This window comes from Amaranthus tricolor, chromosome 13 (assembly GCF_026212465.1).
Source record: "Amaranthus tricolor cultivar Red isolate AtriRed21 chromosome 13, ASM2621246v1, whole genome shotgun sequence".
Classification (NCBI taxonomy): domain Eukaryota; kingdom Viridiplantae; phylum Streptophyta; class Magnoliopsida; order Caryophyllales; family Amaranthaceae; genus Amaranthus; species Amaranthus tricolor.
Window position 1 is genome coordinate 3,763,304 of NC_080059.1, and position 23,212 is coordinate 3,786,515.

Genomic DNA, 23,212 nt, shown 5'->3' on the forward strand with positions numbered 1-23,212 from the left:
AGAGATACGTACAGTCAAGAAATCCCCTGCGTTCAGTAGGAATCTAGCTCCACATGTAGATGCTCTATCCGTAATAACCTTAATATCATTATAGGATATCAATATTAGTCTCATCCTCTTTTTCTCCTTTCTTTCATTCACATTATCATCCATGAAAATACTCTTAATATCCCTTTTAATTTTTGCACAATTTCTTTTTTCCCTTTTTCTTTTAATTTTAATCATAAATTTATTCACTCTTCATCCTAACTACTTATTTTTATAATCCATTTATTTTATCTAATTCTCCAACTTAATTCTCTATTTCACTAAATTTTACGCTATAAGAGTGTGCTATAAATATATTTAAATAAGGAGGAAATTAAAAATTCTGCAAACTCTAGTCTTATTATCAAGAATAAATATGAAAAAAAAAACACAAAATTCACATTTTATAAGACAAAAAAAAATCATACTATCAAAACAAAGCAATGACAATGAGAGGAAAGACTCAATGAAAAGTACACGCATATAGATATCATTGATGTGAAAAGAAACTAATACATAAAAGATGAAATTATTTAAACATAGATATAGAGTGATAGCAAGGCGCTATATTAAGATTACATATATGCATGTAGCTACGTCATAATAAAGCTAATGATGAAAATAGAAACATTTGTTATCATTATTTAGAGGTGAAATAAAAGGGTGATGTATTAATTAATTAGGGTAATTTAAGGACAAGGCCTGCTGCAAATGCATCGTCTACGAAATCCATGGCAATCTCCAGCGGCCATTCCTTCCGCCTTGCAAACACTATCACAGTTGGAATCCCTAATACCACACATTCCCCTAAAAAGTTTGCTCGGAGCTTTGCACATCCTTGCTTCTGTCTTTCTTGGCCCTATATCCAAATTCCAACATTACATTATGCTATTAGAGTATCTAACAAATTTTAAGACCTCAAATCATAACAAATTTTGACACCTCAACTATCAGTTTAAATTGATTGATTTCATAACCTGATATGAGAAGTCGGTGTGACAAAAAATCACGGGTTCAAATAACATATCTTGAGACCTCAACTATCAGTTTAAATTGATTGATTTCATAACCCGAATAACATATCTTGAGACCTCAACTATCAGTTTAAACTTTTAATTAAATTAATTCAATAACCTAATATTGAAAGCCAGCATAACAGAATTCGAATATATAACTATTTTAAAAACTTGACCATTAGCTTAAGCTTTTGATTTAATTAATTTCTTAAAATAATATCAAAAGCTTAAAATAATATCAAAAGTCAGTATAATAAAAAATCACGGGTTCGAATATCAATCAGCCTTCATTTAAAATGGAATATATATTTAGTAGGTATGAAGAAAACTTGTGTTGCATCCACGCTTCTAGTCCAAAAGCTCTCATATAAATAAGTATATTATAATATATATAAATAAGTATATTATAATATATAACATATTCTAAGGCCTTAACTACCGGCGTACACTTTTGGTTGAATTGATTTTCTTTTAAGACATTACTGTTAATTAATTAAAAGCCCGGCTAAGAGACACAACAATGATAATTTGAGGAGTACCTGTTATGGCGAAGGATGCAAGAAGAAACATAAGAACGAAAGCTCCAAATGTCTTCATTAATTAATTTGAGGATTTTGATATTTAATTTTGAGTGGTAAAAATGAAGTTGTTTTGGGTGAGATTTATATGAGAAGAGGTGTATGCCAAATGGAGTATTGGTCTTCTCAAGGTTTCAACCCAGCTGCACGTAGTACGTCTACGCCTTAATCATCGACACGTTCCTTAACATTTGGGAAGATGCTAACACATGTTGTGAATTACGTATAATGTGAACTTGTAAATAGTCCATATACATATAGATATTGATCATGGTATTAGGGTGTTTTCGGTAAATTATTTTTGAATATTAAAGAATAAAGATCAAAAGACAAATTATTAACATACATGTAATAAAAAACAGTAAATGAGATTATGAGAATATAAAGATGGGATGATGTTCCCTTAATTAGCTTCATGATTTTACACACTAATTATAGGCCTTAGAGGTCTCTATATAGAAATAAATATTGCTCAAACTATAAACATTGAAGCCCATAAAAACCAGGCTTCTTGATCCACACCTACCAATGGTTGAAATTATAACTATTTCTATATAAATTCTTGTATGAGACGGTATCATGAGACATGTCTTATACTTGGATTAAATAGTCTAATAGTAGAATATTAGAAACTTTTAGCTTATGAATTTCTTGTTTTGAAATTATTTCACCATAGGACAGTCTCATACAAGACGTGCTGCTATTTCTATTCTATTACCCTAATTAAAAAGTGTCAAATATAACTAAAAATCAAGTCTTGTTCAGATGGAATATGTATTATTTTCTCCAGAAAAATTCATGGGTTTGATCTCAATCCTCTCAGTGCTCCATCTCTTAGCTTTCCCTTTCCATCGGCCTACTTCGTACTTAAAAAAAATATTTGTGACAAATAAATAAAATTATTCCATCCTATTTGCAACCTATCATAGAGTGGTCATACTATCAATGAAATGAAATTGTTCATCCAAATACTGGTCGGTAATGTTTGTCATGAGTCATGACATCTTTATAATTTATATATTTGCCTTTTCCCATCTATTATGTCAATTATTTTTTATAACTTTTAAATTTATTATAACTAAATATGAGTTTTAGATCCGTCTAATTTCATACGATATATTGATATTTATTGATATTTTTAGACACGTAAATTTATTATAGTAACTTATACATATATCAATCGATTGTACGTAGAATACTCTCAATTTTTATCTCGTAATCAAGACGCACACTCTCTTACCCTACTCATGTAGACATGTACGCGCTTTGATTGATGCATGTTTGCAAAAGAAAAATCCCTATCCCAAAAATAACCATGTTATTAGTTTTATATATATATATATATATATATATATATATATATATATATATATATATATATATATATATATATATATGACTATATGAGATAGATTTCTTTATGTAAAATATTCCGCAAGTGGGCTTTTAAATTGTCGTTTTATATAGAAGTTTTTATTTGTTATTTTTGGATGTTTCGTTTGTTGTTTCCATCAATAATATTTTTATTTATATTACTAATTTTGACAAAAATAACCTTGTTTATTATCATTTTAATATTTTAATAATATTTATAGTCCCATATATCTTTCACTAACTTTATTTTAAAGTTTTTATATTGTTTATAGTCCCTACATGTTTCTTATTAACTTCATAAAAACTTTTTTTTTACTATTTGTAGTCTTCATATTTTTTACACTAACTTTCTTTTTAATATTTTTGTAATATTTATGGTCTTCACTTTTCCCATCAAATTTATTATTATCTAAAAAAATTCTATTTTTCTTAATTCTCGTAAACATTCCTTGTGAAAACTTCATTAAGAAATTAAAAAAATAATATTTAAAAAAACCACAAATTCTCAATTTAAGTGGTTTCACTCTCACACTTACAAGTTGAGCTAAAATCCTAAAAACCTAGTGCAACTAAATTTGTTAAACTATTCATTTTAAATATTAAAATTAATATTTTAATATTAAAATATTTAAAAATTATTTTTTAATTTGTGTTTCTTATTTGAATCCCATTTTTTGTGTTTGTTTTATACAACACTTGCTGAATAAAGAATGATTTTGGGAGTAGAGTGGAACTAGAATGGGGTCATATAAGTGTAATACTTTCTCCCTTTCATAATACTCGCTACACTTTCTATTTTTGGCAATTTTATATTACTTGTTACATTTCCGTTTTTAGTAATAAAACAATCATTTAAAGTTCTACCTATCCCTATTTTTATCCTACTCTATACTCTATACTCTATACTTTATAATAAAACACTATACTATACTCTATAAAGTAACCTAATAACCTATTTTTTCTTTTTCTTTTTTAATTAACAATAATAAAATACTATACTCTATAAAATAATTACAGTGTAAGTCAATCACTTTTCTTAATTCTCATACACATATAGCTAACAATACCAGAACGAAGAAAGTACCACCTTACGATAAAATCATGACCCATTCCTATCCTTTTTTTTTATAAAGTTAAGGCTGCAATATAAAAGTGATGTAGGTACGTCCCCTCATTCCTATTATATTGTCCATTCATGTCTTCAATAATGATTATTAAGCGAGATTTTTAAAAAAGTGAAGTAAATCTCAATTCTTAAAGGAAGGAAATCTTTTCTAATACGAGTCGCCTCATTAGACATTTGATTTAATGAGATTAAAAATATTTGTGGTGATAATGCCAGATTATGGTGTAGCTTTCATCAATGGGGTCAAAATATCATTATATTTATTAAGATCAACTTTAAACTTAGATATCATCCAGAGCAAGTCTTATATTTAATATTTATTTATATTATTTTTTATGCTTATATACTGTATTTTTAATACCTATTAATAATATTTTAAATGTCTACTTATAATATTTCAAAACATATCTATTGAGTTGGTCCAATTAAAAATAATCCCTCAATAAATCACAAGGATTTGTATATCATCTCAGTTTTATATGTTTGTGACCTACACATCTGATTACCACTCACTAGCTGACGTGGGCATTTCTAAAACTCACTTTTTTTTTTACATTTTTGTACATGTGGAAGCATATTCATTTCCTTTTGATTGTTTGTTTTTAATTTTAAATTCATTATATTTATTTTAATATATGGCGTATTTGAATTTTTTTAAAAAATAATATTTCTAAAAAGCTGAAATTTTTTCTTCTGTTATTTATTTAGAATAAATTAGAATAAAAAAACCTAAAATCAAAATAAAAAAATTCCCTCCAATGCTACACATTTCTTTCTCACTCTTATTTTAATTAATTAAATTTCATATTTTTATATATCTCACTATTTTCTAACGAACATCACTAAATAATTAAAAAAACAAGTCTTGTATGAACTTAGTCTATACTAACATCAACCTTAATCTTAATTATTTTCTCTTAAAGATACTTAATTCTAGTGTTTAAATAAAAAGAAAGCATAATAATATTTTAGTGCGATTTAGTTTCAAACGATACTTTTACCAAAAATATTGTTATAGCAAGTTGATGATTACACAAGTAACCCATAATCATCTCACTTACCATCAAAGCTCCATTTTGATCGTACACAAAAAGAAGCGTATGTGGGTGATCTGTTTGGTTTCAAATTCAATAATTGATATGGTTTTCGCTTCATAGACTCTCTACACGTACAATTTATTTACACGTATATTCTATGTCGGCTTTTAATTAACATTACTCATATTCAATAAAAATAAAAGAAATTTAGTTGAAGAATAAGATAATAACTACATTATTATAAAAATAAATGAATAACTGGGGAGATAATAAGTTTATGTGAAAGAAAAAAAAAAGTGTAATTATTGTCAAAATGAAAAGAGACAAAATCATTGAGATTTGCTAGGTAATAACCATGATTCATAAATTTGGTAAATACATATAGGCCTAACCGTATAAGGTATACATCGGTCTATGCTTTTAATAATTTTATTTTTCTTTTTTTTCTTCTAAATATTTTATTAATTTTTCTTTTGTTTTTTATGTTAATTTACAAATAACTGTTATTAATTTTGATTTTCTAAAAATTTATGAGATGAAATGAAATGAGAAGTGACCTTAATTGAAAAGGAGAGATGGAATATTTGCCAACAAGGTGTTGGTTGATGATTTGATGACTAAAGTTGTTTTCTGGTTGGCAAAATAGAAATTTTTAATCAATTATTGTAATTTATAAATCACTACGAAAAAATAAAATAAATATAATAAAATAAATAAAACAAAAAAATTTAAAATTCTAACAGTCCCAACTTATCAAATTCTTCCACTTAATTAAAATGATTTATCAATATTATAAATCACCATTATTTATTTAGACTTTGTCTTCGACAAAATCGTTTGTTTGATTCGAGTCTTGTTAAGGAAACACTTGCATCGGAAGGTTTTGTTTAGATCAAGACAATCAGACAAACCATATACTTCTATGCAATGTAGACTTAAATAGACTAGAATATCTTACGAAGAGTTGAATATTAACATCATTAAATTGGACTTGACTTGGATTGTTCAATTCTAGTGCATACTTAATCATTAATCATTATGTATGTTCCATTTTATTTTAATTATATTTTCCATCAATTGTTTCATAAAAATATGTTTGGTGATATTCTTATTTTTGACAAATATATATATACGAAAGTTAATGGGTAAATAGCCTTTAATAATATATAACGTCAAATAGATAGCACAAAAGTTTCAAGTAATACTATTAACGTAAAATAACATTATTAGCTGCCTTTTCATATTGAAAATAGATTTTTTAGGTATTTTTTGAAAAAAAGTCACTTTTTATTGAGTACAATCTGACAATTATTTTTATAATTTATTTTAGTTATTATGATAAAATCGTATGAAAATGTATACATTGGTGATATATAATGAATCTCATTTACAATATTTCATCCTTAACAACTCTATCTACGCTAAAAAGTATAATCCCATACATAAACAAGTATAACTTTGTTAAGAAAGTTTCCCTTTTAAAATGCTAAAATGATATATCATGATTATAATTATTATATTTTGTATTTTTATAAACTTATCTTGATTTTTCTCGAGTTGAAAGATTTTTTGATTGCGCTCTTTTTTATGGATATGTGTTGCCGCCGTCCTTCCTTCCGCAAATCTGGTTCATGATTTTCCTATGGGCGAAATATACTGGATATTATGATGATGATATTCTGTAATTTTATAAATTATCATATATATATATATATATATATATATATATATATATATATATATATATATATATATAACTAATTACTTGTTTAAATGATCTCACTGTTACTTTTTATGTTAGATAATTCTATAGAATTAAAGACAATTAATAAACTGAAATTATGCTGTACTACAAATATATTTTTTTTATAAATTTTCACAACAAAGAAAATCCTCACTGCATAAAGTAGTAAAGCTTAGCTTCTAGAAGTACGTAATCCTTAAAGAGGGGAGTATATATCATATAAACCAAACCACAATACAAGACATAAAGTACTTGAAGCAACAATTCCATATAAAGATCAAACAACAGTTTGAGATTTCTTACATAAAACTAATTAACCAAATGATAATATTAAAAGATGGTTAATTTTATTTAACACGAATCTAACAGGATCTCACATAAGATCATAGCACCAGAAAATGATGAGCAGGGTGTTAATAAGTAGGAGTAGTGGTAGGACTTGGGCTTAATTAAGCTGCTGGGCATGGCCTGCCGCACATGCATCGTCTACGAAACCCATCACAACTTCCACTTGGAAATCCTTCAGTATTGCAAACACCTTCACAGTTCCTCTTGCTGACACATAATCCTCTGAATTTTTGACTTGGAGTTGTGCATGTTCTTGCTTCTGCTACTTTTGGCCCCATCTCTTTCAAACCATCAATAATAACATTATATAGTAGAATTTAACCATTGGATACCACAAAAATTAAGTATGCAACAAATTTGACAAGAAACGTAGTAAGGAAAAAATTAAGCTAACGGGTACGGTGAAAAAGTTACAGCTATAAAGTTTAGGCTTTTTGCAATTTACAGTTTTAATATATTTTTTTAATTACAGTCACCAAAGATTAATATTTACGGTATTTAGGTCAAATTACAGGATTGTGGTTGAAAATTTAAGTTAAATGGTTGGAATTATGTGATTTAACTTAAGCGTTGTAGACATTAATACTTTGGTGAATGCGATTCGAAAAAAAAATATAAAAGTTGTAATTTGTAAAAGGTTTAAATTTTAAAGTTATATTTTGCTAACTATTCAAAATGAAAAGATCCATAGATAAACAATTAAATTATAAAAATAAAAGGATTATTAAGTTTTAAGTTTCAACCCATCTTGTATGAGACTGTCTCACAGTGAGATGACCTTAAAACAAGAAGCTCATAAGCTAAAAATTTTTATTATTAGGCTGTTTAACCCACCGTCTCGTACCAGAATTTGAGTTTGAATTTATCTCCACTTTTATGAGTATGTCACCTAATTAATTTTAATAGAGAAAATTTATGCAATATTTAAGGGAGTATTATAAACCTGTGGCCAATACAAGCAAAAGCACAAGGAAAATAGCGGCAAAAGGCTTCATTGCTTGCTTCATTGTTTTGCAAAATATGGAAAAAGAAGAAATTGGCAAAGTTTTGGGAAGTTTAGAAGTGATATTTGGTATTAAGGATGCAAATAAACTAATTGCAAAGGGCCATTTATAGGAGAGGAAAGGTTCCCAACTCAAAAAGGCATATGCCCTAAAAATCTAAAACCAAGCATAATATCTATTTGTCTTCATCCATAAAGATAAAGCTATATAATCAATGAGCTTTAGTCTTTACTAGAGCCATCGAAGCATTATTGTTTATTTACCCAAAAAGCTATGGTACACATTTCTTACAATATCTAGTGGCTCACTAATATATGTGTGACAAGTACTATACACTATTTAGTTTATTTATTTATTTATTTATTTTGCTTTTTTTTGGATTTCCTCATCTTTATTTTCCATACTATTTGTGTACGACTTTAAATGTGTTTTTACTGAATTTTAAGAATATGAATTATTAATATAACAATATCATAATACCCTCAATGCGTGAATTTCACATAGCAAAATAATATGATTTGCATCAGTTGGAGTTACTAAGAACGTTAAATGTCGTTTATGATCTGGTGTTGATTCATAAACATTGACCGTATCAGCAAATATACACGTACAAATAAAAAATCTTTTTCTTATTGCTTTTTAGATGTAATATTATATGTAGAGTATTAAGAATTAAAATGGTATATATATAAATATACCAAAATTAAATAAAACTATTTAATCAGAGTATGAGAGTGTCTATCATAGAGTGAACTTTTTCAACTTAAAGGCTAACGCGTGCATAAAAACAGGGAAAAGCCGCAATGGAAAACAATACAACACTCATGTAATTTGCTTTAACCAAGCTGATCTATCATTTCTGTGAATTTTCTGCCTCTGTATAAACTACTCCTATCTTAGCTCCCTTTTACTTTTACTAATTCTTGAATTTGACGATCTCACGATGAGTGATTAATTATGTCTTAAAATGATCACTTATAACGTTAAAGTGATCGTTTATAATTTTAAAATAATTATTTTTATAGTTTTAAAGTGATTAATTATAACCTTAAAACTATCAGTTAAAATTTTAAAGTAATTAATTAAAGAAATAGACTAATATATAGATCGGTCTTAATGATGAGACGGTCTCATACAAGAGGAGCTAATTTTTTTAAATTAATGTGCTTTATTCTCTTATCTTCCTTTTTTCACCACATTAGAATAATAAGCATTGCCAACCTTCCAAATACCAATAGTTCAAGCCTCAAGGGGTGCATTACACTACACCCTCAATTCCAAAGGGTGTAGGAGATAATTATTGAATAATTGTCTAATCACTCACGTAGAAGTGGTCGATGTATTTAAACTTATAGCAAGGTATGAGTGATTTAACTATTACAAATATTTCAAATTCTTGAAAACAATTGTGGAGTAACAATTTACATAGTCTTCATTTCAACAGAATTTTAGTTATAATTTTAAAGTTTTTCTAAAATTTTTGCAATAATTTATCGTATATTGATACGTCATTTTTTAATATTGCTTTTGTTGAGATGGTTTATCCCACATTAATAAATTAAAGAAGGTGTGTACATTTTATAACTTGTTGGAGTCTTTTTTCCTATTACCATATGATTTTGAAATGGTATATATTTTCTTAGCTTATAAAATATGTGCACCTCGTATTTCCTCATTAATATGCTGACATTCATTGTAAATCTAGCGTAGTTTAATAGACCTCTAATTTAAAAAATTTAGATCCGCGACTGATAATAATAAGTTGGTTAGATACATTAAAATAATATAAAGTGGAGTACATGGATTGACATAAATAGATAAGTTGGATTAATAGAATTTTGAGTGGCGGTTGGCTGCCTTTTATTAAGAATAGTACTCCCTCCTATTCAGCTGAACTGTCCCATTTGACTTTTCACACTTGCCGAGGCAACATTTTAACTCTTAATATCTCAAATTATGCTTAATTAAAAATTATAAAAAGTTGATATTAATAATCCTTGTATTGAGACAAATCAAACAAGATCCCATATGACTATGTTTTAACTTATAGATTAAGAGTAAAATACAAATTAAGAGTGATAAGTGAATAGTGCCAAAAAAAAAGGGACAATTCAGCTGAATAGGAGGTAGTATTATATAAGACAAATTGCCAATTGGGATAGGTGAAAATACTAAAAAAGCAATGTATGCTCATATGTGCTCTTACATTAAAATTTTTGTTGTTCTTGTAAAATATGCTGTACTACATATAACAGTAATATACAAATATTAAAAATTAAAATAAATATAAACTCAGATATAAATGGATTAGGTTTTCATATAAAAATGATGACTTAAATTTAAAAAAATTGACAAAATTTTAAAAACAGTCAGAATAGTCAAATTTAAGTTATGATTGAATTTCATTTCTAATTTTTTATCAATTTGTACAGGTAAAGTAATTTTTGGATTATGGGTTAAAATTTTCATATACTTATATTTTTGATTAGATTCAAGTCGATTTTTGATCGTTTTTAAAAATAGGCGGATGTAAAAACATGTCTTTTCATTTTTTAAGTACAATAACTACAATTGTGTAAAAATACAAATTATTGCTCTTTATTTGCATCTTAAGTAATTTGTGATAGCATGCTAATTTCAATTCACATGTGTAAATAAATTACGAAATATTTACAGTCCGTTTCATAGGTAGTAATAAGCGGTGGTAACGGGAATGAAAAACTAGTTTAATTTTGGTTGAAAAATCTCTTGGTTACTTTGATGTCCATGCTTGTCCAATTTCAATTATCTCATTTTCTTCATAAAATTCATTCTAACGCATTACTATTGTGAGAAGTGGTATTAGGTGGTAATGAAAATTTGTAAACAAAAAAACTTTTTGTGATCAAAATTTCATTATTATGAAAATGATATGAAACTTTTTATACACAATTTTACACTATAAATCATTTCCATTACCACCATTTAATACCACTAACCAAACGGATAGTTAATGTCATCCTCAGATTCGCCTTGCCATATTGTCCCAATGATTTTGCCTTGAAGTTATAAATGAAGATCTAAAACAAAACAATAACAACATTCATTATCATTATCATATTGTATAATAGCATAATCCAAACCACATACATATTTTATGATTTTAAACCATTTTTGTCTTTACCTAATTCCCAAATATTTTTCTATATAAGTCGTATTTTTATATCTCATATTTCTTGGAATAAATACAGTAAAGACCTAATATATTATTGTCTTTACTACATATATTGTAGATTTGCATAATTTTGAATTTAACTTTTGAAATGGCCAAAAATGCAGGGAATCCTTTTGTATTACTACTAATAATTCTTGTTACACTTTGCTTTAATTTGATTAAAGCTGCACCTCAAAGTTCTCTAGTTACAAGCTTACCAGGATTCAATGGCAGCTTCCCTTCAAAGCACTACTCTAGGTAAGCCCATTATCATTTTATACTATGTTTGTAAATTTATATCTTCGTGTTGAGGAAACGCCCACTTGTGATTCCAATGCGGTGTTTTATAAGTGAGATATTGACTACCATATAAGCTTGATGGTCTACTGTTCGCATTATCACAGGAGTATGTTTTTAGGAAAGTCAACTCCTGATAGAATTTGTAAAATGGGCCTAAGCAACCAAATGAGTATAGTGAGTTAACCGTCTTATAAGTCCAAAGGAAGATAATGAGTTACTTCTTAAGGTTATCAAGTGACATATTTTCTTCTTTGTCTCCGATTTAAAACAACTCATATGTGAGTAATGATTAGTACTTTAATAACTCGCCTTTTATGTGAGCTTGTAAACACGAGTTTACTAGTGGTAGAATGATGTTTTATTGCACGTTCTTTTTCCTATATTTTAGGAATTCATTTTTTGATAAAATATTTAAGTGGAATTTGAACGTTTTTGCTTCAAGTTATGTTTCAATAGATAAAAAGAATGCAAAGCAGATTTTCTACTATTTTGTGGAATCCGAAAGAAACCCTACAAAGGATCCGGTTGTTTTGTGGCTTAATGGTGGGCCTGGATGTTCAAGTTTAGGAGGCTTTGTATACGAACATGGTATGGTATTAACTCTTTTATCTCATTTGTAACTAGGGACATGGGTCAAATATCATAAAACTTAAATCCAGGTCCAAAATATTTTCTTGAATCTCGTATGGTAAAAAAAGTTTAGGGTCTGAAGGGTTTAGTGTATGAATCTGATAAGTTTAAACTTGAACCTAACCTTTTTTTACTGCATGTACCCTGCTCCAGACCCGAGTTCATAAGGTAGTCCAAATACTTAAATTATGGTCGAATTTGGATCCGAACCCATGAATCAAAACCGATGCACATGTGTATTTGTAACTTACATGCTAACTAAGACATGGAGTATTAATCAAGTTAAAAGTTTGTGTAACTTTGATTAGTTATCCAAAATGCTTATGTGTTCTATAATTTGTTTAGGCCCATTTATATTTGAAGCATCCAGCCCAGTCAAATTTGGAGAATCTATTAAGAAGGGAAGCTTTCCAGCAAAGCTGCATCTTAATCCAAACAGTTGGTCTAAGGTCCACACCGAAAACATTTCATACTTTAAATTTTTGTATAAGAGTCACATTAGTACTTTGTTTCAAAGCTATTTGATATTTGAATAGTGGTAAAAGGCAGTTTATAATAACACAAAAATTTGGATGCGGCCGCCTCACGTATGTGACAAAAAAAAAATTACTTGTGAATTCAAGTCTTAAAATACCCATTTTAAGACTTAAGATGCCAAATCTAACACTTAAAGCCCCTATTCCAAGCCTCAATCTTTTTTCTCCAAAGGCTTCATTTAATTTTTCTTCTATCGACTTCAATCCTTAAAACGCTCATTCCACCACTTAAAAATACGAATTCTGACTCTTAAAACCCCTACTCCAACCCTTAATTTTATATTTTACTTACCTACTCAACTGTAAAAAATCAATTTCAAGACTTAGAATGTCTATTTCAATGGTTTAAAGTTTGTCAAATCTAAGACTTAAAATGTCTATTTGAAGGTCCAAAATTCCAATTTAAGCCTTACGTATGCGACCGTCTCACAAGAGATTTTCTGTAATAATAATAGTATAATTTTTATTTTTATTTTGTGATGGCAGGTGTCCAATATCATCTATTTGGACTCTCTTTAGGTACTGGATTTTCTTTTTCACGGAACACAACTGATTATGAAACTAGTGACTTAAAGACTGGCTCTGATACTTACATATTTCTACTGAAGGTAAGTATATATAATAATTTAGCTAACAAAATTATTAAATTAGATCGTTGGATGTCAAGTCTTATTTAACAATCTTACACAAAAATATTACAACAAATAATAATATCGGAGCCTTAATTTCAGAAGATTACAGTTGCTATACATACATAAAAATAAATAAATAAATAATGCAATTGAATCATCTAAGTGAGGTGATGCAATGACAGTGGTTTGAGATGTTTCCGGAGCACCTTCAAAATCCGTTTTACGTTGCTGGTGAATCATCTAAGATCGTCAAAGGTATGTAATCATCTACATGGTATATATAGCTTCGAGTGGGACATGTAGTTTATATGTGTATTTGGCTTTTGATATACAATAAAAATATACAAAGTACGAAATTAAAGCTAGGCTAAGGAAGGACGTAGTCACATAAGTGAACCTCGTAAATTCAATGCTTGTATAATCGTCTAGTTCATTAGTATTACCTTTAAACTGCAATTGCGAAAATACACGTCCGCTTATCCGCTACATGTATAAATGCCAACTAGCTAGTGTTGTGAAATATAATTTTCCTAATTTTCTGCAGGAATTAACTCCGGTGCAAAACCTATTATCAACTTACAGGTATGCAAATTCCACTAGTTTGCCTATTTAATGTACTTTATGGCAATAATATTTTCTCTACAAGCAGGGATATATGATTGGAAATGGAATCATTGATAAGTACTTTGACCAGAAGATTGTTGTTCGTTTTGCCCATGGGATGGGCTTGATCTCAAATGATCTGGTAATGGTAAGAAATCAACTCAATTAAGAGGTTAAGCTGACAGTTATACTTAAGATTAAGTTTATGGTCTACACGTCCCCTCACACAATATTCCTTTGATCTAAAAGTGTACATGTGACACAGGTCTCCTTATGCGTGATACTCTTTTACTATAAATAATAAGGACTGGATAAAATTTGAACTCTTAAAGTGCTGTTATGTTAGTTTTTGAAACTCGAATCCATATGATAAATCCTTGTATTTTTAAATAACTGTCTTTCCTGTAGGAGATAAATCATGCATGTCATGGAAGAAACTACTTCCATGGAAGATCATCAAGCGTCAATTGTCGCAGCAAGCTCGATAAGTTTCATCAAGTAAATTAGCTTTCCTTATTTTAATTCTTTTATGTTCAAGACATATATATGTGTCAATATTAAGGAACCAACTCAACCAAAAATTTAAGCTGATGGTTAAGGCCTCAGGATATATTATATACTTTAACACACCTTCCTAGAACTTTGAATGCACATAGGTACTGAATATCTACTTTAAATGAAGGGTGGAAATCGTGACTTCTTGTCACGCTGGCTTTTGATACCAGTCAAAGAACCAACTCAACCAAAAGCTTAAACTGATGATTAATGTCCCAAGATATATATGTTATATACTCTCACAGTCAAGATACTAGCTTTTTCGACCAAAAGTTCTAATATGATAGTTGAAACTTGAAACCATGTGACATCTTATACATATTATTAGCTTTCCATTCTATTTAAGTCAAGCTATCATGTATACTAAAAGTTTATTTTAAGCTGATTGTCGGAGCCTTAACAGTTGTTACGTACTCTTTGAAAACATTATTAATCTCGAATTTTATTTCTTTTGATTGACGATAGGTTATTCGAAACTTGAATCTCTATAACATAATGGAACCATGCTATGACTTTGATTATGATCCAGAATATGAATGCTATAATTGCATAGATGGAGATTTGCTTAATAATGTTGATGATATGAAAATGTCAACACCCTTTGACAAACATAAGAAGCATATTCCAGTCAAGACAAGAATATTTGCTCATGCAAGGCCTCTTACACATCTTTTTACAACTCCAAATAGTTTAACATGGTCTCAAGTAGTCAGCAACATAACCGTTTTATGCAATGTAAGCAATCATACTACATAAATAATTATCTTTTACTACTACTTTATTTCATATCATAATGGAATATAGGAGTATTAGGTAGGATGAAATAGCTCCCACCCTATGGCTCAATCATGAGGCGATCAGGAAAGCAATTCATGCTGCAGAGGTAACATGATAAGTTACTACAAAATTCTTTTGGTATTTGAAAAACTAGCTAGCTGCACTTGTGGTGTTACATTAATTATAAAAATTGATTGAAACCGGAATATTTTGCTTCAGGAGAGCATATCTGGACAATGGGAAGTTTGTACAAACCGTCTTACATATCATGGTGATGTAAAAAACGTGATTAAGTACCACAAAAGGCTAATTTCTTCACACCTGCGGGTTCTCATATACAGGTACATCTCAACTGTTTAAGATGATTGTCCCACATCGATTAATTAAAGATAGTGTGCACACCCTATAACTCACTGGAGCCCCTTCTCTTAATGTCATATGGTTTTTGGTTGACATCTGAAATAATTGCCAAAATTGATTCGATGCTAAAAAATTTGATTTGTGATAATAATAATAATGAACTAAACAAATGTTTGATAATGTAAAACTTGCCAAGAGACACAAAGATTTAAGGAGGTTCACCCAATGATGGCTACGTCCTCCGTGGTGTGTAGTTTCTGTTTATATTATATCAAAAGAATACAAACAACACTTCTTAATGAAGAATTACAATTGAGATAGAGATAAAACAAAAGGCTATGTGTTTGGCTTAGGGGTTGTGTTTGATGTGTTTGATGTGTGAGTATGAGAGCTCTATTTATAGTACTAGGTACATGAATATGAATAGCTCACTTGAATACATAGTTAATATTGAATAATGAATACTATGAAATAACTCTAAGGATTTGAAAGGTCGAAAACAAGCATCCCATGCATATCAGAGAATCCGCTCGACTGAACAGAGAGCTCGCTCGGGTCAAGCGGCTCGGTCGAGCGAGAAGTAGCAAAAACTGGAGCATTCTGACTGACCGCTCGACCCACCAAAAGGCTCGCTCGGTCGAGCGAATGGGTCGAGCGACCCTACAGCTTCCTCTGACAGAAATTTGATCGAGCATACTTAATCAAACCTTTACATATTCTTCATTAATCTTCATTAACACTCATAATACTTCATGAATACTCCACACATAATTACACCCTTTTAGTTACCTAAAGTACCAAGAGTCACACTCATGAATTCACCCCATTTATGTGCACTCAAGTCACACATTAGTATACTACCACATTAGTATACTACCATTCACAACAGATAGTGTGCACACCCTATAACTCACTGGAGCCCCTTCTCTTAATGTCATATGGATTTTGGTTGACATCTGAAATAATTGCCAAAATTGATACGATGCTAAGAAATTTGATTTGTGATAATAATAATAATGAACTAAACAAATGTTTGATAATGTAAAACTTGCCAAGAGACACAAAGATTTAAGGAGGTTCACCCAATGATGGTTACGTCCTCCGTTGTGAGTAGTTTCCTGTTTATATTATATCAAATGAGTATAAAACACTCTTACAAATGAAGTATTAAAATTGAGTAAAAGATAAAATTAAAAGGCTATGTGTTTGGCCTAGGGGTTGTGTTTGATGTGTTTTATGTGTGAATGAGAGCTTTTATTTATAGAAGAGATCACATTAAGTAACATTAAGTATATTAAAACTATGAATAAATGATAATGAAACATCCCCAAGTACTTGAAGAGTCAAAAACAACATCCTAAGAGCATCAGAGACTTCGCTCGACCAAAACAGGGGCTCGCTCGATCGAACAGTTTGGTCGAGCAGGCTACAGGAAGTTTCTGATTGCATTCTATCTGCTCGCTCGACCCACCCTAGAGCTCGCTTAGTCGAGCGACACTTCAGAGAGATTCTGACAGCATTGCTCGACTTGCATAGTAGAGCATCTTGAATTAATCCTTTGCATTTCTTCATTAAATCCCATAACTCCTATAATTAACTCACACTTCATTACCTCATTAATCCATACTTTTAATCACCATCATAAACCACAATCATCAAGACTCAACTTAATACACCCACATTAACACACTCTTGGATTCCATCCCAAAAGTCACACATGAATGGACACATTAATTGTGCACTCAAGTCATACCGTTCATGACACTTCATAAAAACATCTCATTGGCTCATAAAATGTGCACCGTAACATATCATGGAAGTTTAACCATCAATTTAATCTTTTAATTGAGTTGGTTCATGTCCTAAGGTATTTTGTATACTATATTGATCTACATCATCATATACAGTGGAAAAATATGATTTAAGTGACAGCCGCATGACGACTTTTATGGTCTATGCAACTGTCTTTTTGGTTGTCTCGATTTATATTTTGGTTCAATTCAGTTCCAACGAAATTCTACGTTATGATCAATATTTTTAGCATTACAAACTAAGATGTTTATAAGTTTTATATATTCTGACAATCTTTTTAAATTATTTTTGAAATGCATAGTGGTGACCATGATATGGTGGTGCCATATACTGGGAGCGAAGAATGGACAAGATCGCTTGGTTACAAAATCATCGATGAGTGGAGACCATGGCTCTCAAATGCACAAATTGCTGGGTATATTATAACGCTATATGATGTATAATTGTCAAAATCAGGCTATTGTGGCTCATTTGTTAACTATGTTCTGTTTTGTCAATTTTAGGTTTACACAAGGATATGACAAGAACCTCACTTTTCTTACTATTAAGGTTTACCCTTCTACAATATCTGAATTACCAATCTGTGAAATTTAGGCTCGGACCTGTCTAGACTATAGCCTAGATTGTTTGATTAAAACTCTTTAAATGCGTAATATATAAAACTGAAAAATGAGAGTTTAGTTGATTTTTTACACGTGTAGATTTGAGTTTTCAACTCACCCTATACTAATATTTTAAATACGCCACCGCTGTTAATCTAATTAGAAGTTATAATTTATCTATCATCAAATATTTTACCAGAAATTTGCACAAAAAAATAAAAACAATGCATTTTTTTATTAGTTGTTATTGTCTTATTGACGGGTAGCAACTTTCTCAAAAGTTGATTATTCTATTACAAAACCTGAACTGTTATTTTTTTATTGGCGATTCTGAATGTTGTACAAAATGTGTAGGGTGCAGGGCATATGGTTCCGGAAGACAAACCAAGAGAAGCATTAGACTTCTATAGCCGATGGTTGGCAGGAGAGAAAATATGAGTGACAGAGGATTTAATATATCACAATACTATACTTTAACGTTGAGATAGTTTGTCCCATATTGATTAATTAAAAATGGTGCACATACTTTATAACTTATTAAAGTCATCCCTCCCACAGCCAAACGGTTATAGAATGATATCTCATTAGCTTATAAAGTATAAGCACCCTATATTTTTCCAATTATTTACTGGTATTGATATTAAATCCAGCTCAATTTAACATTAAAAACTAAATATTTTTTATATTGGTCTGATATTCATATATCAAAGTCAAAAATAGGAATTTACCGATGAAAATTGTAAATAAGTCAAAAATAGGGTTTTACCGATGAAAATTTTAATTTTGCAATGAGGTTAAATAGTAATGGTTACAAGTTATTAGTACACTCAAAATTATACTCAAACTTGTCTAGACAATGACCCTTTTGTGATTAAAACCCCTATTAATACTCAAAATTATACTAATCTACTAGATTCGCTCCTAAGTCTAGCATATAGTTACGTACAACATTTTGACGTTATTCTACGAACTATCTGATAAATTTGTTACTAGGCGTGTATACAACATTTTAACTTTATGCTACAAATCCAATGAGATTCCATGCTAAAATAACTCGATAATAGAAAGAGTAGCCCACCAAACTTATATGTTAGTCAATCTCTCTCTTATTTTTCGGATATCTTCTAGTATTAGTTCATTGGATGGAGCTTATCTTATACATCAAAAGTACATCTCATATAACCAGCCAATTTTACTGGTTTGAACTTCCAAGGTAAAATAATAATCACCAATAATGAAGACATCGATAAATAATATAAGACTGAAATATTTTATAATTTTATTTAAGCAATATACAAATCGAGAACTAGTATAAAGGGTCTTCCATAAGCCCAGGAAAGCTCAAAAACATATCATTTTCTTGATCCAACATAGCCTCTAAAAATGATGAACCATCTGAACTTGGTAAGACCTGATTATTAGCACCTTGGATTTCATTCTTACAATTAGTCCCCCCATTTCCTGATGCTGGTATCACCAAATAATCTGTTACATTACTCCCTTCTTGTTCCAATGCCGGTTTTTGAGCTGGTTTGAACGCGTCTTCTAGGAGAAAATCATGCCAACTGAAACTCTCAGGGGATTTATAGCTCGGAGAGCAAGCTGACGTTGATGAATTCGACAATGATTCAGTCGAATTTAGGCCAAAAAAATCGTTGTTTTGTCCTTCGGTCACAAAACTTATGGCATGTAGCTGAGACAAAAGGCCTAGAGAGTGACTAGAAGTGTTAGAAATAGTATGGTTGTTATTGTTGTGTTGTATAGGTGAAATATTGTGAGTAATTTGCGAGTTCGAGTGAAAAGTGTAGGAAGGTAAAGCAGAAGATAGGGCGGGTTTTAGAAGGTTGGATGTAACGACTTTTTTAAAGTCTTTTGGGATAGTTCCTATAGATTTTGGGGGTTCAGATGACCTAGAGATACCACCAATGTTACCATAATCTGCTAGGATTTGGGAAAATGGTTTGTGAGTAATGGGATCGATCCCCATTTCAGTTAATTTCTTCCTTAATTTGGTATTCCAATGGTTTTTTATGTCATTTTCTGTTCTTCCTGGTAGTTGATGTGCTATTAGACCCCACCTATATGCAAACACAAGTATTATGAGACACAATGACTAAAAGGATTGAGCCAAACATGATCCTGCATTGGCAATGCATGAACGTAGTAAAATTGTATGACTTTGAAGAATTAGTATTCTCTGTTATTTTAAATTTGCTACATTACACAAATTAAAATAGGGTCTTTTTAGATGGGACTATAGAAAATTTAAAAGATCAAAAATTATATTTATTTAGAGACATTATTTCGATAGAACCATAAATAATTAAATAGCTAACATAGTAGATTTTGGGCTATTTAGTTATTTTCAAGTCTCCTTTTGAAAAAACAAAATTGGACAATGAAAAATAATACTCAAAAATAATTGTCTTTTTGTTATAAATTAAGATTTACCACTAAATATATCAATATATAAAAGTTTTTTGTTCAAAAAATTTTTTTTTCAAGTAATAAACTTCATTGTTAATAAATTATCAATTTTATCTTACCCCAATAATCATAATTCATTGGGAGAAATTTAGTTATCAAATATTAACCTAACCTCAAGAAAAGATAAACATTAGAAGGAAGGGAGAATAACAGGAAAAAAGTGACCTGCTACCAACAGCAGCATGAAGCTTAATAATAAGCTCCTCTTCATGTTTAGTGAAACCCTCATGACTTAAATCAGGCTTCACATAATATTTACTCCACTTTACCCTGCAATTCTTCCCACATCTTTTTGGCCCTGCTTTAAAAAATTTATTTTTACAATTAATCATCAACAAATTGTAGAATTAATCAAACATTTGAAAATACTAAAATAATTAGTTGAAGGGTATTTTGGGTTGAAAGAAAACATTTATATAAAACTACTTTATCTTTTATGTTAATTAGTTTGATAGAAAAACTATTAAGATAAGAATGGAGAATTTTATAGACTACGAAAAAAAGAAGTGAGAATTTTTTCTTTTTTTTTCTAGAAAAAGTGTACATATTCTAATTAAGACAAGACGCAAAGAATGGAGAAATTAGAGACGTTGAAAATGAGAGAATTCCACAAAAAAAATTAGATTCCTTCTAATTTTGGATGAAAATATCTATTAGATATAGAAAACTCTTTTCTACCCTAATTATTTTTCATGTAATTAAATACCTTATCAAAATAAATAACGAAAAACAAAGTAGACTTCTAAATAAAAATATTTTCTTTCAAACTAAACACCAAAAAATATAACATAAAAACTAAAAAAAAGGTAATAATTCAACATTAACAACCTATTTTTCTTGGAACAGGACTCCAATTTGAAATGACATGCTTTGATGAGTATAAAAAATTTGTAGCATCCTTGTGATGTAGCCAACCTCCCTTCTTTGCATTTAGTTTATCACAACATGGAGATCTCACCATCTTAACTATTTCCAATACATATAATTAAATTGTATAGCTTAATTATTTAAGACAATAATTAAGCTTGAAAAATTATGATTTAAATGATTTATTTAACCCTTTTAGAAATAGAAATTGATTAGGAATGAGTACTATAACAAGTTCTTGTGTGCCATTTGGGAAGGAAATGAGAATTGCATGAGACTTTTTGAAATGCGTAATTGTCCAATTTAAAATAAATTGTCATGATATTTGCATTGAGATGTAGATGATCAAGTGAAATGAATGAAATATATATATATATATAAGTTAATATTTATTTTTGTGAACTTTGATTTTGAATTTGCATGCAATATTTGCTTTGGCTTTAGGCAAATACAGATTCAATATGGGTGACTAATTTAGTTATAATATTCATTTGTTTAGATTTATTGGTTACATTTGTGAAAGAGAAAGAGTTTGATTTGATTCATCCTAAACAAATAATTTCTTCCAACATTTACTTTTTGAATTTTTTTCAACTACTAGCTTATATAGAAAGAAGTTTGAAAGTTCTAGAAGTCTTTTGAGTGAAAATAGATTATTCTCAAAAATATTTATCAAAAATCAACTTAATTAAAAGTTTAACTTAATTGTCACTAAAAAAATATCATATACCAACAAATATTTACCTATAAGCTATTTTGTTGGAAAATACCAACTGATTTCCAATTAATTTCCAACAAAACGGGTCTTGCAGGTAATTGCCAATAAATTTCTTACAGCTGCTAAGCTGTTTCGAAAAGTTACAAAAATACCTCGAATTGTAGATATTTTCCAACAAGATATCTACACCTTAATTTTTGTAGGTGTTTTCCTACAAATTCTCTACAAAATGCTTGTAGGGAAAAGATTTGAATACCATAATTCAAAGCTCCATCTACTTTTTGTATTGATAATGGGCGGGAACTTTAAACATATCAACAAGATGCCAATTAGTAAATTCTTGTTGGTAAATTTTCTAAAAATATTTTTTTTAAAAAAATTGGGTAGATAATTTCAAAATAAATACTCATAGGCGAGAATTTTCCTACTCTAGCTTATAAATTACGAGGAAAGTTTTGGTGATACATGTTAATAATATAAGATATAATCCTATTAAATCTAATAAAAAGGATGATATAAATACATGTACTTAGCCCCTTTGTAAATAAAGTTAGTTTTATCTTTCCTTTTTCAATAATATTGGTTTTCTTCTCTGTTGCTTGATTTCTCTGCAAATGGACTAAGCCTCCATCTTCAACATGGTATCAGATGCTTAAAAATCCCATTGGTAACCATTTTTTTTAATTTCCCTCTACATTTTTTTTTTCTTTCTTCTGTCTTTTCTCTGTTTCTCTTTTTCCCCTTTCCTTCCTCGTTTCTCATGGCTGCCATTCCAAGCAATTCCGGCATCAAACCTCTCGATCCTATTCAAGATCCAGCTTCACCCTATTATCTTCATCCGAGTGATTCTCAACTTCTACTGGTTCCGATTCCCTTCAATGGCACT

General features: G+C 29.5%; 2 protein-coding genes and 1 pseudogene across 2 annotated transcripts; 1 reads left to right on the forward strand and 2 right to left on the reverse strand.

The window, feature by feature from the left end:
- Positions 1-442: 442 nt before the first annotated feature.
- Positions 443-2,107, reverse strand: LOC130797593 (defensin D2-like). The gene is made up of 2 exons (XM_057660234.1): positions 1,583-2,107; positions 443-886 (listed from the first exon to the last, which is right to left on the reverse strand). Exons 1-2 carry the CDS (start codon positions 1,638-1,640, stop codon positions 717-719), a joined length of 228 nt encoding a protein of 75 aa, XP_057516217.1. The 5' UTR covers positions 1,641-2,107; the 3' UTR covers positions 443-716.
- A 9,390-nt stretch (positions 2,108-11,497) lies between these two features.
- On the forward strand, positions 11,498-18,880 carry LOC130797948 (serine carboxypeptidase-like 21; annotated as a pseudogene).
- Positions 18,881-19,547: 667 nt separating this feature from the next.
- On the reverse strand, positions 19,548-21,743 carry LOC130798231 (transcription factor MYB35-like). Its single transcript, XM_057661133.1, has 3 exons — positions 21,570-21,743; positions 20,907-21,039; positions 19,548-20,332 (listed from the first exon to the last, which is right to left on the reverse strand). Exons 1-3 carry the CDS (start codon positions 21,700-21,702, stop codon positions 19,561-19,563), a joined length of 1,038 nt encoding a protein of 345 aa, XP_057517116.1. The 5' UTR covers positions 21,703-21,743; the 3' UTR covers positions 19,548-19,560.
- Between the last annotated feature and the right edge of the window lie 1,469 nt (positions 21,744-23,212).

What these genes read in the sequence shown, in the direction of transcription:
- LOC130797593 (XM_057660234.1), bottom strand. Translation starts at nt 1,640, where the DNA reads ATGAAGACATTTGGAGCTTTCGTTCTTATGTTTCTTCTTGCATCCTTC. An exon ending in TGCATCCTTCGCCATAACAG is followed by an intron (nt 887 to 1,582) that starts GTACTCCTCAAA and finishes ATTTGGATATAG; the next exon opens with GGCCAAGAAAGACAGAAGCA.
- LOC130798231 (XM_057661133.1), bottom strand. Translation starts at nt 21,702, where the DNA reads ATGGTGAGATCTCCATGTTGTGATAAACTAAATGCAAAGAAGGGAGGT. An exon ending in TCCTGTTCCAAGAAAAATAG is followed by an intron (nt 21,040 to 21,569) that starts GTTGTTAATGTT and finishes TTTTTAAAGCAG; the next exon opens with GGCCAAAAAGATGTGGGAAG. An exon ending in CATGCTGCTGTTGGTAGCAG is followed by an intron (nt 20,333 to 20,906) that starts GTCACTTTTTTC and finishes GTTTGCATATAG; the next exon opens with GTGGGGTCTAATAGCACATC.